Source organism: Narcine bancroftii, chromosome 2 (assembly GCF_036971445.1).
Source record: "Narcine bancroftii isolate sNarBan1 chromosome 2, sNarBan1.hap1, whole genome shotgun sequence".
NCBI classification, from domain to species: Eukaryota; Metazoa; Chordata; class Chondrichthyes; order Torpediniformes; family Narcinidae; genus Narcine; species Narcine bancroftii.
Genome location: NC_091470.1, coordinates 85,016,717 through 85,035,830, shown reverse-complemented (window position 1 = coordinate 85,035,830; position 19,114 = coordinate 85,016,717). Strand labels below are relative to the sequence as shown.

At 37.7% G+C, this 19,114-nt stretch overlaps 1 protein-coding gene across 1 annotated transcript in view; it reads right to left on the bottom strand.

Annotated features, from left to right (window-relative positions):
• cdan1 (codanin 1) overlaps positions 1-19,114 on the bottom strand; it is a 157,231-nt gene that overhangs the window by 66,639 nt on the left and 71,478 nt on the right. The window contains 2 exon segments of the mRNA XM_069915504.1: positions 710-915; positions 15,154-15,229. Of these exon segments, the coding sequence (XP_069771605.1) occupies positions 710-915; positions 15,154-15,229 (282 nt within the window).

Genomic DNA, 19,114 nt, shown 5'->3' with positions numbered 1-19,114 from the left:
TTTAAGAACCATGCATAGTACTTGAGTCTTCAATTAAGAAACTACTTCAGCTTTAGAGCTTTGTTTTTCCAGATGCATCAGCTCCGAAATGAACTCTTGAAATATGCTGTGACCTGTGTGTGACTCTGTACACAGTCCACAAACTCACTTTACTAAGAAATATATAAATTTTATAACTAAAGATTAACACAAGTTCGTCACACTTAACTCTTTCTTCTCCATATGCGGCCTCTGCTTTTTTTTCCACTATGCTATCGATATTATTTCCTGAAATTCTCTCCCAAAATATCTCCAATAATAACTCTTCTTCAAAGCCTTCAAATTTCTCTTTCTGGAGACATATGGGTCTTGCAAAAATGGGCAACTTGGTCAGCATGGACAAGTTAGACTGAATGGCCTGCTTCTGTGCTGTGTAACATTATGATTCAATGATCTGCTCTAACTCCATTTTAACTTCAATATTACATTTTAACTATATTCCTGTGAAAATTGTGTTGAAGATGTTAGCTGCTGGAGGGAGAGTTTACTTTCACTGATCAGAGACATCACTATAAAAGTGCATGTGGAGATGGAGTGTTTAAGTTGAAGATTGCTTTATTATCCCTCCACTGAAACCTAGGTGATTAAAATACTTCAAAGGAATTATTTTGTGAATTGATTTGAAATTATCCATGAAGTTGATTATAAAATAAATTTAATCAAAACTTACCTCCCTGCACACAGAAGAAAATCTTTGAAGAATACTTGGCAGCCAGAGAAAGCTGGAGGTGGACACGGCCCCCCAATGTTCTGGGGAACAACAAAGCGTTCCTGCAGCCTCTTCAGTTTGTTAAGGTTATTGGTTCCAAATATGTCCAGCACATCTTGATCAGGATGCTCACTGCCCATAAGCATTCCTGCTGTACCTTTACACATCTATGGAAAAATTAAAATAATTCACATGAAGATTTCTAAATATGAGATTTTATAGTCCCCAAGCTGAAGTTTGCCAGAGCTACAGAGTCACAACTAACTTTCCTTCAATTACTTGCTCTGCTTTTAGCTTAAACGAACCGATAAATATCAAAGTTAATACAGTTAGGATACAAAGTCTGAGCTTTCCAATTTGGTAATCCCTCCCACTGAGGTATGGTAACCACAAAATTCAATAAGGAATCCATGGAAAACTTCATTATCCAGAGAATATTAAAATGTAAACCTACCACTACATGCTGCAGTTGAAGCAAATAACAAGATACATGCAAGAAGAAACTAGGTAAATAAACACATACGAGGAAAAAAAATAAACAAAACATGTTAATGAACAAAGAGAAATGGGGGTCTAAATCCATAGTTATTTAAAAGTAGCTAACCAGATAAATAAGGAGGCAAAGAAACGTGGCATGGTTTCCTTTATTCATTGGGATATAAAATACGAGTTGGGATGTTGCATTGCTACTTTACAAAGCATTGATCAGGACATACTTGGAAAGTATTGTGTGCAGTGATGAGATGGTGCTGGGGAGAGTGCAGCATGTTGAATTAAACATGAAATAAGCAAACACTATGATTGTAATTTTCTCAGAAATGTGGAAAAATTCAGCAAATTATGCAGCATTCTTGATGTAGCAAAGATAGATATGTAACCATCATTTCAGCCTGACCCATTCATCAAGGCATTAGCCAGAAGTAGGCAGGCGACTAAACAAAATGGTTCAGGGGAGGAACACAAGGCCACAGGCAAGGTCATAAATGGCACAGGAGTGGAGGGAACAAGAAAAAAAAAGCTGGGGTAATTAGGGGAGGGGATATCTCTCTGAATAGAGAGGGTGGAGGGACTAGGATGGGGAAAATGGGAGGGTTGGGGAAGTGTGGGGGGGGAGTTGGAGGGTTGGAGAGTTCAGAAGGTAGAGGAGGTCCGAGAGGGGAGATAAAGGGTAGTGGGGCTAGAGTGGTCCTCAGAAGAGATGGTCTGAGGACTGGGGGTGGAAAGAAAGAGGGAGCTCAAAGAAGTAGATGGGGATGAGTAAGAGGGCAAGGAGTGGGGGGGGGGGAAATGATGCACTTCTTACCCATCTCTATCTGCTCACACTTCTCCCTACTCCCCCTCCCCATCTACTCATTTGAGCTTCCCCCTTTCTTCCCATCCATAGCCTTCAGACCCCTCATCTCCCCTCGAACTCATCTCTGCTACCCGTCCACTTCAACTCTTCTCGGAGCTCCATTTCCCACTCCCCTAGCCCTCAGACTCTCTCATCTCTCCCATCTATCTGAACCCAACACTCCACCTCGCCCTCTGACTTCCTCAACATCCCTATTCTCCAACATCCCTTCTCCATTAAGAGAGCTACCCAACCCCCTTTCATTTTTCAGCTTTTATTCTCATGTGCCTTCTCATCTCTGTTCACCTGTGACTTCTTGCAGGTGGCCCTGAGTTCCTCCCTCTCCTGTCCCCCCCCCCACCCCCCACCAATTTTGTTCAGGCGAATTTCTCTAGGATTTTGGTGTTCACTGGGATATTGCTTGGATTGGAACACTTCAGTTATGGATAGGCTAGGTTTGTTTTCCTGGTAGCAAAAGAGGCCAAGGAGTGACCTGATAACAGTATATAAGATTATGAGTGTCATGGGTAAGGTAGATCAGGGGTGGCCAAACTTTTTTGATTGCAGGCCACTTACAGAAACAATATAAGGAGTCACAACCCAAATAATATTAAGCAAACAGGCTTCAACCAATTACACTACAAGAAAAACGTTTTTAAACCAGAAAACCCCTATGCAATTGACAATTCATTTTCTATCAAAATAACACTACTGAAAAGTATAATTGTTGGCATTTCAGTAGTTTATTGATGTGCTCACATATTATAGTAAGGATTTCTGTATCTGCTCTTAAATTTAATTTAAATAAGTAAAAAGCAGTGCAAAATAAAAAAGTCAGTTGCAAAATAACCACAGGAGAAAAGATCAAAAAAAACGACAAGGCTGTCTTCAACATTCCTCCACACTTCTCAATGAATACAGTTTATGACCCAAGTGTCCAGCTGACTGCTTAATGATGCAATGTGAACATCTGTAGATATTTTGCTTTAAAAATTCACCCTGGGTCACATTAAAATGAGCAATGGGCCGCAGTTGGCCCTGATGTTGACAGTCAACATCTTTACCCTCATAGTAAGGGCATCAAAAACAAGAGGCCATTGGTTTAAGAGAGAGAAAGGAGTTTATAAAGGGATTAAGTGTTCTCCTTTCACTAAGAGTGGTTGGTATACATGATTCGAAAGGGGAGTGGGGAGGAGTCTCGTGATGGAGTAGTGGCCGGTCAGGGAATTCCAGCCCTCTCTGGAAAAGTTGAAAAAAAAATGCACAAAACACAAGGGTACAAGAGTAAAAATTAAAACAAAGTAAAAATAAAGGTGAGAAGAAAATGGCAATGAAAAGAGAAAAGTCGTAAACAATGGGAAGAAGAGAAGATGAAAGAACGTCAGAAGAAGAAGGTGAAGGCCTTACCTGTCCGAGGAGGCCCGCCGCGGAGAGAGAAGCCCGCTCCCTCAGGTCAGTGGAAGTGCCAGGCTCGGGACTACAAAAATGGCTCGTAGAGCCGAGTAAAAGTGCGCAACCGCGCATGAAAAAAAACACACTGACGGGAGGGGGGAACAGCTGCGGAGTCAATCTCCACAGCTGAGAGAGACACCTGCAACACAGCAACAGGTGCAGAACATAGAAAATAACGACAACAAGAAAGAAGAGGGTAAAAAGAAAACAAGGAAACAACAGATGGTCAGCCCAGTGGAAGAAGAAGAAGAACAGAAAGAAATGGAAGAAGAAGTGAAAGGCAAGACAATGGATATATCTTTTTTTAAAGAATATATGGAATCAGTGAAAGAATGGCAATTACAAGAATTTAATGAGATTAAAAGAAGAATTAAGAGTGCAGAAGAAAAAATGAATAAAATAGAAATGGCCATATCAGAGATAGGAAAAAGAGTGGATAATGTGGAAGAACGAGAAATAATCGTAGAAATGGAAGTAGAGGACTTAAAAGAGAAATTAGAAGAATCTCATAAAAAAGTTAAAGAGGCACATGAGCTGTTAGCTCAGAAGATAGATATAATGGAAAACTATAATAGAAGAAACAATATAAAGATAGTGGGCCTTAAGGAAGATGAAGAAGGCAAGAATATGACAGAATTTATAAAAGATTGGATCCCCAGGGTCCTAGGAAGACCAGAATTACAGGAAGAAATGGAAATAGAGAGGGCACATAGAACATTAGCCCCAAAACCACAACCGCAGCAAAAACCAAGATCCATTTTAGTAAAATTTTTAAGATATACAACAAGAGAAAATATATTGGAGAAAGCAATGAAGAAAATAAAAGACAAAAAGCCACTGGAATACAAAGGTCAAAAAAAAATTTTCTATCCAGACATAAGTTTTGAACTCCTGAAGAAGAGGAAGGAGTTCAATACAGCATAAACGATCTTATGGAAAAAAGGATAAAATTTATGTTAAAGTACCCAGCGGTACTTAAAATAGTTATTCCAGGGCAACAAAACAGACTATTCTCGGATCCAGAGGAAGCACAAAAATTTGCAGAACTACAAAACAAGCAGAGAGATGAAGACATGTAATGAGAGTAAAAATGACCACGAACTATATGTATGTGTGTGTATGGGTATATAGATGTGTGTATACATGAGTGTATCCGTATTTAGAGGAAAATATATAGAGCATAGATAAGAATTAATAAGGGAATGAAAGGGAATAGAGGGAATAAGGAGGGAATTAAAAGAGTGACCTTTGTTATATATGAAAATTGAAATCTTTTCTGGGGGGGGGGCTGGGTGGGGAGGAGTTACGGTCACTGCAAAATCAGTTGACGCTTGCGAGTGAATTCGCCAATCCAAATGGAGAGGGGAGATTTGGTTGCCGACAAGGGATAAAGGGCAACTCAGGAAGGGGAGGGGAGAATGGGGTTAAAGAAGTTTTAAATAGGAGAATAAGGAAAATGTTTGATGTTTTAGAAATGTTGTCTTATAAAGTGTTCAAATCAAGAAAGCAGAAATGGATAAGAAGGAAAGGTGATGATGGAGAAACGGAAAGGGAAGATAAACAAAGTGTGAAATGGCTACGTTGAACTATATGACTTTAAATATTAACGGAATACATAACCAAATCAAAAGGAAGAAATTGCTAAATTTATTGAAAAAAGTAAAAATTGTTATAGCATTTGTGCAAGAAACACATTTAACTGAATTGGAGCACAAGAAATTAAAGAGAGATTGGGTAGGACATGTAACAGCAGCGTCGTATAATTCAAAAGCAAGAGGAGTAGCTATATTAATCAGTAAAAATGTACTAATTAAAATAGAAGAGGAAATAATAGATCCAGCAGGGAAATATGTAATGATAAAATGTAAGATATATTCGGAGTTTTGGAATCTACTCAATGTATATTCACCTAACGAAGAAGATCAAAAGTTTATGCAAGATATTTTTTTGAAGATAGCAGACAGGCAAGGGAACATACTAATAGGAGGGGATTTCAACCTTAATTTGGATTCAAACATGGATAAAACTGGGAAAAAAATTAACAGAAAGAACAAAGTAACCAAATTTATAATTAAATCGATGCAAGAAATGCAACTTTTGGATATAAGGAAGAAACAACACCCAAAGGAAAAGGAATATTCATATTATTCAGGTAGACATAAAACATACTCAAGAATAGACCTATTTCTGTTATCAGCTCGTATGCAAGATAGAGTAAGAAAAACAGAATATAAAGCTAGAATATTATCGGACCACTCACCCCTGATATTGACAATAGAGTTAGAGGACATCCCTCCAAGAATGTATATATGGAGATTAAACTGCATGCTACTTTAAAGGCAGGATTTTAGAGAATATATTGAAAGACAAATTAAAATGTATTTTGAAATCAATACAGAATCAGTGAAAGATAAGTTTATACTATGGGATGCAATGAAAGCGTTCATTAGAGGGCAAATAATAAGCTATGTAACCAAGATGAAGAAGGACTATAATCAGGAAACAGAGCAGTTGGAAAGGGAAATAGTAAATATAGAAAAAGAATTAGCAATGAAGGAAGATACAACTAAAAGAAGAGAATTGGCAGATAAAAAAATAAAATATGAAACACTACAAACATATAAGGTGGAGAAGAACATAATGAAGACAAAACGGAAATATTATGAACGAGAGGAAAAAACGCATAAAATTCTAGCATGGCAGCTTAAGACAGAACAAGCTAAGAAAATGGTATTGGCATCAAGGAAAAAAGACAAACAAATCACATATAATCCAATGGAGATTAATGAAAATTTTACAGAATTCTATGAACAATTATACCAAACTGAAAATGAAGGGAAAGAAGGCAAAATAGATGAATTTTTAACTAAAATTGAACTACCAAAATTACAAATAGAGGAACAAAATAAATTAACAGAACCATTTTAAATAGTAGAAATACAAGAGATAATAAAAAAACTACCAAATAATAAAACACCAGGAGAGGATGGATTCCCAATAGAATTCTATAAAACACACATGTCAAACTCTGGCCCGTGGGCCGAATTATAATTATATTTGGCCCGCAAGATCATTTCAAAAATGTATTAGAGGTGGCCCGCTGGCCGCCGCGCCAGTATAGCACATGCACAGCTAATACAATAAATCCCAGAATGCAATGGCGTCAGCCCGCTAATCGCCCCCACCTCCTCTGTTTACGTTGCAGGGTCTCACCGTGGATTCAGGTTTTGGGGCATGGCCGGTGTCAGGGGAAGCCAAGGCCACTTCCCAGTGCCCGGAACCGGAGGCCTTGGGCCTGACCTCGCCAGGACCATTGCCCACTCCACCTCCCTGCCACAGGCCGACCCGCTGATCTGCCGAGATGCCGCCCTGCAGCAAGAGCCGATGCCCCCACACTGTCGTTGTCCAACCCGATCGCCCGCAAACCCCGCACTCCCGCACACAGGCGGATTATGAACTTTAATCTCAGGATAAAACGATCTTCCAATAGTTTCATGTCACAGTGATAAATATATTCCTGGTTAAAAATGGTCCTGCACCTGGATACAAGCTCATTAGGCATAAAATTTGAAAAGTGTGTAAATCAAAGGATATCTGTACCAACGGAAAAAGGGCATGGCAAATAACCCTGCTAGAGTTCATACCCACAATCAGTCACCCATTTGATTGTTTCAGGAATCATGTTATTCTCCCACATTCTCAAAAGCCCTCAGATTTTACTATTCGACAGCACACTAGCAACATTTGACAAATCCTCTATAGAGAAATATTATTTATTGAATATTTTATTTCTCATTTGTTAATGCTTCTGGAAAGAGTTTATCCAAAACTATTATTAAACATTTATTTTAATAAGAAAAAGTTTAACATTACATATGTTGAAAGAAGAGAAAACATGCAGATGTTGTTGAAAATTTTCAATAAATATTTAGTTCGTCCAAGTTTTTAATTTTGGCCCTCCGTGAATTTGAGTTTGACACCCCTGCTATAAAACATTTAAAGATTTATTAATTCCTCCCCTCCTGGAAGTAATCAACCAGATTGACAAAACACAAAGCTTACCAGATTCATGTAAAACAGCAATTACAGTAATACCAAGGGAAAGATCCACTCGCACCAGCGTCATATAGACCAATATCATTACTTAACACAGATTATAATATAATAGCTAAACTATTAGCAAACAGATTAGCAGAGTATGTACCTAAAATGGTAAATCTAGACCAAACTGGATTTATTAAAAAAAGACGGATACCTGACAATATTTGTAAATTTATTAACTTAATTTATGCAGTAGAAGGGAGTAAAGCTCCAACAGTAGCAGTTGCTTTAGACGCAGAGAAGGCCTTTGACAGAGTAGAATGGAATTATTTATTCAAAGTATTGCAGAAATTCAGTTGACCAGAGAAATATATTAATTGGATTAAAGCAATATAAGGGACCATTGGCGAAAGTGACAGTAAATGGATATATATCAAAGCAATTTAATTTAAGCAGATCAACAAGGCAGGGATGCCCACTATCACCCTTATTGTTCGCGTTAGCTATAGAACCACTAGCAGAATTGATAAGAACAGAAAATAATATAAAAGGAATAAAAATAAAAGACAAGGAATATAAAATCAGTTTATTTGCGGACGATGTTATAGTATACTTAACAGAACCAGAACTATCAATAAAAGAATTATATAAGAAATTGAAGGAATATGGAGAAGTGTCGGTTTACAAGATTAATGTAAATAAAAGTGAAGCAATGGCAATGAATAATGCGGATTTCTCAAAATTTAAGAAGGAATCACCATTCAGATGGCAAATGCAAGCAATAAGATACCTAGGTATAGAAATAAATAAAAATCTCGGCCATCTATATAAACTCAATTATTATCCACTAATGAAAAAATTACAGGGCGATTTAGAGCATTGGAAAGATTTACCACTAACACTAATAGGAAGGATAAACTGTATTAAAATGAACATTTTCCCAAGGATACTATACCTATTTCAGGCATTGCCAATACACTTGACAGAGAAATTCTTCAAGGAGTTAAAGAAAATAATAAGGAAATTTTTATGGAAAGGGGGGAAACCGAGGATAGCACTAGATAAATTAACAGAATGGTATAAACAAGGAGGCTTACAATTGCCAAACTTCAAAAATTATTATAGAGCCGCACAATTAAGATACCTTTCAGACTTTTATCAAACAAGGGAAAAGCCAGATTGGACGAGATTAGAACTAGATAAAATAGGGGAAAAGATACCTGAACACATATTATATAAATGGGATGAAAAATTGGTACAACGTAGAAGTTCTCCAGTATTACCTCATCTGCTCAATATTTGGAAGAAGATTCATGTAGAAAGGAATAAAACAAATTACCAATTACCAAAACTAATAATGACGCAAAATCAGTAACTCCCTTTTACAATAGATAACCTTTCCTTTAGAGAATGGGAGAAAAAAGGGATCAAAAGAATAGAAAATTGTTTTTCAAGAAATAGATTATTATCCTTTAAACAAATGAAGGATAAATATAATATAACTCAAAATACAATGTTGGCATATTACCAATTGAGATCCTACTTGAAGGACAAATTAGGAAGTAGTCTGAGGTTACCAGAGGGAAGTAACTTTGAATATGTGACTACAAATACAATGACAATCAAAAGATTTATAACAAATATGTATATTAAACTGCAAGAAAAGGAGAATGAGGAAACAAATGGTAAAACTAAACAAAAATGGGAACAAGATTTAAATATAAAGATAAAGAAGGAAACATGGGAGAAGTTATGCTCTGGAACAATGAGAAATACAATAAGTACGAGGTTACGTATGATACAATATAACTGGATACACAGATTATACATTACACCTCAAAAGTTAAATAAATGGGACCCAACAGTATCTGACAGATGTTTTCTTTGTAAAAAAGAAATGGGAACAATTCATGCAATCTGGACATGTGAGAAAGTAGAAACATTTTGGGAAGATCTAAACCAGATATTAAATAAAATTACAGAAAACAATATACCAAAAAACCCAGAGATCTTCCTCCTAAGTAACATTAAAAATAAAGAATTTTGACTTGATTTGGATGGTGCACAAAAAAGATTTGTTAAGATAGCTCTAGCCGTAGCAAAAAAATGTATTATGTCAACCTGGAAATTGGAAGATAATTTGAGAATACAACAATGGTATGTAGAAATGAATAAATGCATTCCATTAGAAAAAAATAACATATAATTTAAGAAATAATATTGAAATATTTGAACAAATATGGGAGCCATACATGAAACACAATAGAGAAAACCTACCGAGGACATCTACCACCTAAATTAACGAAAGGAGAAGGAAATGAACAGAATTGACTCAGTGGAATTTCTTGTTTATTTTTATTGAATGACAACATTGTTTGACTGGTTTAATGTGTCTTAGATTTTGTACTTTAAATGAATGGGGGGTAGGTAGGGAGGGTAGCATGGGAAGAGGGAGGGGGGGAAGAAAATGACACTGTATATATTTGAAAAAGAAAATGTATGTATCTTGGGAGGGAAAAAAAAAGAAAGAAAGGGGAGTGGAAAGAAATTAATTTCTGCAATGCATTTCCTGCTCCAGTCAGATGGACCCAAACCAGGCCCCCATAGATCGAGAGAAAGATGGGAGTCGGACTTGGGTATTGTAATTGATGAGGGATGCTGGTCCGACTTATGCCGGGACAGCATGACCATGATCATTAATGCAAGATACAGGTAGGTACAGTATAATTTCTTGCACCAGCTGTATCTAATGCCGCAGAAAATAAACAGATCAAAACCAGAACTCTCGAACCAATGTTTCAGATGTGGCTGGCGACTGAGACGTTCTTGCACACAATCTGTTCATGAGCCAAGGTGAGGCCTTTTGGGGAAGAACTAGGCCAAGTCCTAGAGAAAAATTATTGGTAAACAATTCCCACAGGACCCAGAGTTGTTCCTGCTGGGTAACATATTGGACACAAGGCTTACAATGAAGTTGCTCAAATTTCAAATCCAATTTGTGTTAATCGCATTGGCAGTGGCCAGAAAGTGCATTGTGGCTACTTGGAAGTCCAACTCTAGTCTTAGTATCGAATGATGGAATATGGAAATGGAGAGCTGCATTTCCCTGGAGTATGTTACAGAGTCCAGAGGATCCCAAAACCAGCAGCAATAGATATCCACTACAACACAGGGTTATTTAACCAAAAATAGTTAATTATATTTGAACAAGAAAACAGAATTAAACTTTAACTTATTACTTAACCTACCTAATCCCCCCAACCTCTAATACTAAGCACAGGTGTGTGTAATGTATATTTAAGATTAGAAAAGTTCTTTGGATCACAGTCCAATCTCACTGGTTGCAGGCAATTCTTGTACTGTGCACAGAAGTTAGCATTAACAAAGTTCACCAGTCTTTGGTGCTTAACAGACAAATGGTTACCACTCAGGAGGGTTCTTGATGGTTTTCAGAGAGAGATTATTTTTGTACCAGGACATCCGCAACTGATTCCTTCTCAATCAGTCTTGCTGACGAAACTTTCCCCCTTCAGGGTTCTCCAGATGATCCTCTTTCTTTCAGGTCACCTTTCAGACCGCCAGCCTTCTCCTTTGACCAGGCAGCCTTCCAAAGTTTGCCATCTCGTCCCTCTGGAACTGATTTCTGTGACTCCTTCTCTCTCACTCCTTCCCTCTCTGAGAGCAAAGCTGTTCTCCCTCTGCCTGCAAAATTACATGCTCTCCCAGGCAAGCTGCTGCCGTTGCTACTTTGTTGCATTTTTGCAAAAAGCACTCTGCAAAAGTCCTGCAAATATTCTGTGTTTTAAAATGTGTGTGTGCAAGCTGCTCTAGCAAATCCTCCCAAAACCACCTCTAAATACTCTGTCACAAGTAAATAACATAACCTGAGAAACAAATATGGTACTTTTCATAAGATTTGTCAGCCATACATATACAAAATAGGCGCATGGCGATGAATGGTTTCCCCATTCCTTGCTGCGGCTTCCTCTCCCTCGCAATGATCCCGATCAAGGAATGAATATCGGCGAGGAGTCACGTGATGGAGTAGTGGCCGGACGGTGAATTCCAGCCCTCTCCAGAAAAGTCGGGAAAAACGAGAAAATACAAAGGCACAGAAATAAAAGTTAAAGAAAAGTGAGTATAAAGGTGGAAAGAAGATGGCGACAAAAAAAGAAAAATCAAAATCAACGGTAAGAAGAGAGGAAGAGAAGACAACGGAGGAAGAAGGAGAAGGCCTTACCTGTCCGAAGAGACCCGCTGTGGAGAGAGAAGCCCGCTTCCTCAGGTCGGTAGAAATTGGACTACAAAAATGGCTCGCAGAGCCGAGTAAAAGTGCGCATGCACATGAAAAAAAAACACACCGACGGGAGGGGGGACCAGCTGGGGAGTCGATCTCCACAGCCGGCAACGACAGCTGCAGAATACCTGCAGCAAGAAGAGACCACAGAAGACAATGAAAACAAGAAAGAAGAGAAGAAAAGGGCAACAAAGAAACAACAGATGGCTAACCCAGAGGAAGAAGAGGAAGAGTACAGTGAAATAGAAGAAGGGAAAGGCAAGGTAAAGGATATACTTTCTCTTGTTAGAGGATACATGGAGTCATTTAAAGAATGGCAAACACAGGAATTTAATGATTTAAGAAGAAGAATAAACAACACAGAAGAGAAAGTGAATAAAATAGATATGACCTTAACAGAAATGGGAAAGAAAATGGACAAGATGGAAGAGTGGGCAGTAGCAGCAGAAATGGAGGTAGAAGACTTAAAAAAGAAATTGGAGGAATCTAATAAAAAAACTAAAGAAACACAAGAACTACTAGCTCAAAAAATAGATATAATGGAAAATTATAACAGAAGAAATAACATAAAGATAGTGGGCCTTAAGGAAGATGAAGAAGGCAAGAATATGAGGGAGTTTATAAAAGATTGGATCCCTAAGACCCTAGGATGTCCAGAACTACAGCAAGAAATGGAAATAGAAAGGGCACATAGAGCATTGGCCTCTAAACCACAACCACAACAAAAACCAAGATCTATTTTAGTAAAATTCCTAAGATATACTACAAGAGAAAATGTACTGGAGAAGACAATGGAAAAAGTAAGAGAGGGCAACAAACCACTGGAGTATAAAGGGCAAAAAATCTTCATTTATCCAGATATAAGTTTTGAACTCCTAAAGAAGAGAAAAGAGTTCAATACAGCAAAGGCGATTTTATGGAAGAAAGGGTATAAATTTATACTAAAGCATCCAGCGGTATTGAAAATATTTATTCCAGGACAACAAAACAGACTATTCTCGGATCCAGAAGAAGCACGAAAATTTGCAGAACAATTACAAAAATAGACTGAGGGATGAAGACGGGTAATGAGAGTAAAAATGATCACGATTGATATGTATGTGGGTAAAGACAAAAATAGACTGAGGGATGAAGACGGGTAATGAGAGTAAAAATGATCACGATTGATATGTATGCGGGTAAAGAGGTATAAGAGTGAATAGAGACAATGTGCATACGTGAATGTATCTGTACTTAGAGGAAAATATAGATAGTATAGACAAGAATTAATAAGGGAAGGTAATGGAATAGAGAGAATAAGGAGGGAATTAAAAGAGTGACCTTTGTGACATATGAAAAGTGAAATCTTTTCTGGGGGGGGCTGGGAGGGGGGAAATAGCGGTCACTGCAAAATCAGTTGACGCTTGCGAGTGGATTCGCAAACCCAAATGGAGAGGGGAGATGTGGTTGTCCGACAAGGGATAAAAGACAACTCAGGAGGGGAAGGGGAGATTGGGGATAAAGAAGATATAAATAGGAGAATAAGGAAAATGTTGGATGTTGTAGGAATGTTGTCTTATAAAGAGTTGAAAATAAGAAAACAGAAATGGAAAAGGAGGAAAGGTAATGATGGAAAAACGGAAAGAGAAGATAAACAAAATATAAAATGGCTACACTGAACTATATGACTTTAAATATTAATGGAATACATAACCAAATTAAAAGGAAGAAACTACTAAATTTACTGAAAAAGGAAAAAATTGATATAGCATTTGTCCAAGAAACACACTTAACTGAATTGGAGCACAAGAAATTAAAGAGAGATTGGGTAGGACATGTAACAGCAGCATCGTACAATTCAAAAGCAAGAGGAGTGGCTATATTAATTAGTAAAAATGTGCCATTTAAAATAGAAGAGGAAATAATAGATCCAGCAGGGAGATCATAAAAAACAAAGAATTTGGAATTGATTTGGAGGATGCACAAAAAAGATTTGTTAAGATAGCCCTAGCCGTAGCAAAAAAATGTATTATGTCAACCTGGAAATTGGAAGATAATTTGAAAATACAACAATGGTATATAGAAATTAATCAATGTATTCCATTAGAAAAAATAACATATAGTTTAAGAAATAATATTGAAATATTCGAACAAGTATGGGAGCCTTACATTAAATACAATAGCGAAAACCTACCGGGGACAAACATGGAAGGAGATTGATGGAAGGAGAAGGAAAGAAAAGAATGGACTCAGTAGAATTTCTGGTGTATTTTTGTTGAATGACAACATTGTCTGACTGGTTTAATGCAACCTAGATTGTATACCTAAAATGGATGAGAGGGGGGGTGGGGGGGTGGCTTGGGAGGAGGGAGGGGGGGGGGGAGAAAAAGTCACTGTATATGTGTGAAAAAGAAAAAGTGTATATCATGGCTAATGTGATTTATGGTGTGAAAAATAAAAAATTTAAAAAAAAATAAAAATAAAAAAAAAAGGAATGAATATCGGCCAGAGGCCACCCACTGAGCTGCGACAATCCCTGCCCCTTATTTATTTATTTTCCTAGTGTTAAAATTTTGTTGTTGTTGGTTGAAGTTTGAATGAGTCATCTTGTTTTATGTGTGGGGGGAGGGGGGGTTGGTCGATACTTGTACCAGGCTTTGGTACAGGCTTATATATAGTCATAAAGAAAATGAATATATGTATATTTGAATGTGAACTGGCATTGTTGGCATGACACTGTATATGGCTGAACAAGCTTGTGTGAAAATATAAATAAAATATTTTTTAAAAAAGTGGTTGGTATCTGGGACATACACAATTACTACATTTAAGATGTCAGTTAAATAGGCAAGGCAGGGAAACATGTAGTCATTTGGCAGGCATGTCGCATGAATGTTCATGGCCATAAAGGTCAGCTGGATATTGTAGGCCAAAGGGCCTGTTTCTATGTTATACAAGTCTATAACTAAGGATATAATGACAGTTAAAAAAGTAACATGGATAAAAAAGCTTATTCCATTGTTAAAATGCAATGGCATTTAATGTACCATCCAAGTTAACAGCTCTAAAAGTCATATCACGATATACTTCTAAAGAGAGATGAATAAGTGAAGGAACAGTAATCAAATTCTATACAGATGACATGAGATTATACTGTTTTTGATCTGCATATTTCCCTCAATTATAATTTGCTACCTTTGTTGTAAATTATGATAATAAATAAGAAATCAAAATAATTAAGAAATAAATGCCAAATTACTACCCATGAATGAGAAAGGTGGAGTCTGTAAGCAAGATACTCACTCTTATCACTTGTTTCTGAAACAATCGAGCAAAGTGGCTGTGGTTACATGCTGTGTTTAAATTGATCATCATGTTCCTGGAACAAATCAAAATATCACAAAATCTTTTAATCAGAACTCATAAATTATCAGCAAATATCAAGCAAATGGATTTGATGCCACTTTGCCTTAATTTCCCATTCATTTAGTGTGACACAGTCGACTTGATTTAGCTCTAAAGTAATTAATTATAATTGTTCTTCTTGTCCTCCGTTGGTCATGATTGACCATGGTTATTGGGAAGCATCCGTTGGTCGTGATTGACCATGGTTATTGGGAAGCCTCCGTTGGTCGTGATTGACCATGGTTATTGGGAAGCCTCTGTTGGTCGTGATTGACCATGGTTATTGGGAAGCCTCCGTTGGTCGTGATTGACCATGGTTATTGGGAAGCCTCCGTTGGTCGTGATTGACCATGGTTATTGGGAAGCCTCCGTTGGTCGTGATTGACCATGGTTATTGGGAAGCCTCCGTTGGTCGTGATTGACCATGGTTATTGGGAAGCCTCCGTTAGTCGTGATTGACCATGGTTATTGGGAAGTAAGCTCCTGTAAATCTAGTGAAGCTCATCATCTTGCTGAAAAACAGTATGGATTAAAAAAAAGAGGCTTTGGGTTATGATAGGGAATATGCAAGTTGGGCATTTTCTTACCAGAATATAGGGGGTTGTTTTCGGGATCTACACTAGCACAAGCCAATGTCAATGATAACTAGCTGCTTCAATTTGAGCAGAACCGCATGAACAGCGGGCACAGCCTGCAGTGGAAGGGGAGCCAATTCAAAATTGCATTTCCCCATTTATTGATTAAACTCCGAAATAAAGTAATGTACAAAGTCCAAGCTACTTAATTTGGACACATAAATTCAATTGTGGAAGCAGTTATTGAGCTCAAGCAATGAGCTACAAGTGATTAATTTCAACATTCTGATAGACAGTCTTGTGCAGACTCCTGACATCACAGGAACATCTTCATCAGCCTGTCCAATGGAAACACAAAGGAAATTCACAGTGAGAGGGTTCAGAAAAAAGTTTGGCTGTGTTTAAAGGTCTATAACTAAACGCAAACAGGTTAATGAAAAAGTAAAATTGAAACAGAAAAAGCTGGAAGATACTCATGAGATCAGGTTATGTTTGGGTTAACATTTCAACCTGTTACTCTGATGCAAGGTCATCAACCTGAAATCTCAATTTTGTATTTTTTTTCTTTAAAGATGCTGCCAGACCCGTTGAGTGTTTCCATATTTTCTGTGATTATTTTAGTTTTCCAGCATCTTGAGAGTTTTGCTTTCAGATGATTTTAAGGAAATGATAAATATCAAAACTATTAAAGTGAGGTAAAGTCAATAAAGTAGTGAAATGAGGCCGTAATGGCAACTTTATTTTCCCTTGGATTGCATCCTATTCCAGGTTTTCATTTGAGAAGGGGGTGGTTGAACTAAAAGGTAGACTGGTGATAACTGTAAAAAGTAAAAACTCAATGCTGGAGAAACTTAGCAGGTCAAACAGTGTACTTTATGAAGCAAAGATAAAGACACAAACCAACATTTCGGGCCTAAGCCTTTCATTAATGTATGGTCAAGAGTGGTGATAACACCAGATCAAGAAATAAGAAGGGATGTTGAATGAGAAACAACATTAAATGAGAAAGTGAGTTGAAACAAAAAAATGGCAATCACTTTAGAGTCCAACAAAGATAATACAGCAAATCTGTAAGTAAATTTTTGAAAATAACTAAAATATCAGGGCAGTAACAGCAATTTCAATTACTTGAAAATTAAATGTATAAAGGAGCATAGAATACCAAAAATGCTCTCTGAGAAACTTTTTAAACAGTGCATTCAAATAAAATAGTGTACTAAAACAGGAGACTGCATATGCCTTGAAAAATTAACTGACTAGGAGGAATTCAACAACTTAAGCAGCATCTGTGGATGTAAAGAAATGGTCAAAGTTTCAAGTCGGGACCCTTCATCAGGGCTCTGCATAAGGATTAGAACCATAGAACATTACAGCACAGGAACAGCCCCCTTCAGCCATTCTAGTCCATGCTGAACCATTTTTCTGCTTCGTCCCACTGACCTGCACACAGTCCATAGCCCTCTCTACCACTCCCCATCCATGTACCTTAATGTTAAAATTGAGTCCACATTCACCACTTCAGCTGGAAGCTCATTTCACACTTCCACCATTCTCGGTGTGAAGAAGTTCTCCCTCATGTTCCCCCTAAACCTTTCCCCTTTCAGCCTTAACCAATGTCCACTGGTTGGTATCTCACCTACCCTCAGTAAAAAAAAAGTCCATCTACATTTAGTCTGTCTATCCGCCACATAATTTTAAATATCTCTATCAAATCTCCCCTCATTCTTTTATGCTCTAGGGAATAAAATTTGACCCTGTTTAGCCTTTCCCTATAACTCAGTTCCTGAAGTCTTGGCAACATCCCAGTAAATATTCTCTGCACTCTTTCAATCTTATTGATATCTTTTCTGTAGTTAGGTGACCAAAACTTCCTACATTACTCCAAATTTAGCCTCACCAATATCTTATGCGCATAATTTTACCATAACGTCCCAACTCCTACACTCAATACTTTGATTTATGAAGGTCGATATGCCAAAAATTTTCTTTATAACATTCTCTACCTGTGATGCCATTTTCAGGGAATTTTGTATTTGTATTCCCAGATCCTTCTGTTCTACCAGACTACTCAGTGCCCTACCATTTAATGTTATGTCCTTTCTTGGTTTGTCCTTCCAAAATGCCAACACCTCACACTTGTCTGCATTAAATTCCATTTGCCATTTCTCAGCCCATTTTTTTCCAACTGGTCCAAATCCCTCTGCAAGGTTTGAAAACATTCTTTGCTGTCCATAACACCTTCAATCTTTGTGCCATCTGCAAACTTGCTGATCCAATTTACCGCATCATCATTGATATAGATGACAAACAGCAATGGCCCAAGCACCGATCCCTGAGAGATACCACTAGTCACAGGTTTCCAGTCTAAAAAGCAATCATCCATCACCACTCTCAGGCTTCTCCTGTCTAGCCAATGTCAAACCCAGTTTACTACCTCACCATGAATACCAAGTGTCTGAACCTTCCTAACTAACCTCCCATGTGGGACCTTGTCAAAGGCCTTACTGAAGTCCATGCAGACAACATCCACAGCCTTTTCTTCATCAATTTTCCTGGTAACTACCTCGAATAACGATGTAAGACTGGTTAAACACAACCTACCTCGCACAAAGCCATGCTGACTATCCCTCTTCCCTGGCTATCCCATCTTTCCCATCTATCCAATCTTTTAGAACACCTTCCAATAATTTACCTATTACTGACATCAAGTTCACTGGCCTATAATTTCCAGGGTTACTCTTAGAACCTTTTTTTAAACAATAGACCAGCATGAGCCACCCTCCAATCCTCCGGCACCCTACCCATGGCCCCTGCGATATCTACACTAGCCTCACTCAAGGTCTGAGGGAATGTCTTGTTAGGTCCTGGGGACTTGTCCACCCTTATTTAAGACACTAAGCACCTCCACCTCTTTAACCTGTATAGGTTCCATAAGATTACTGCTTGTTTTCCTTACTTCCCTCGACCCTGAGCCTGTTTCCTGAGTGAATATTGATTAAAAAAAACTATTTAAGATCTCCCCAATCTCTTTTGGCTCCATACATAGCCAACCACTCTGATCTTTAGGGAGACCAATTTTTGTCCTTTACTATCCTCTTGCTCTTAATATACCTGTAGAAACCCTAAGGATTTTCTTTCACATTGTTTGCCAAATTAACCTCATGTCTTCTTTCAGCCTTCCTAATTTCTTTCCTGAGGTTTTCCTTGCATTTCTTTTAATACCACTCAAGTACCTCATTTGCTCCATGTTGCCTATTCCTGCTATTCACCTCACTTCTTCCAAA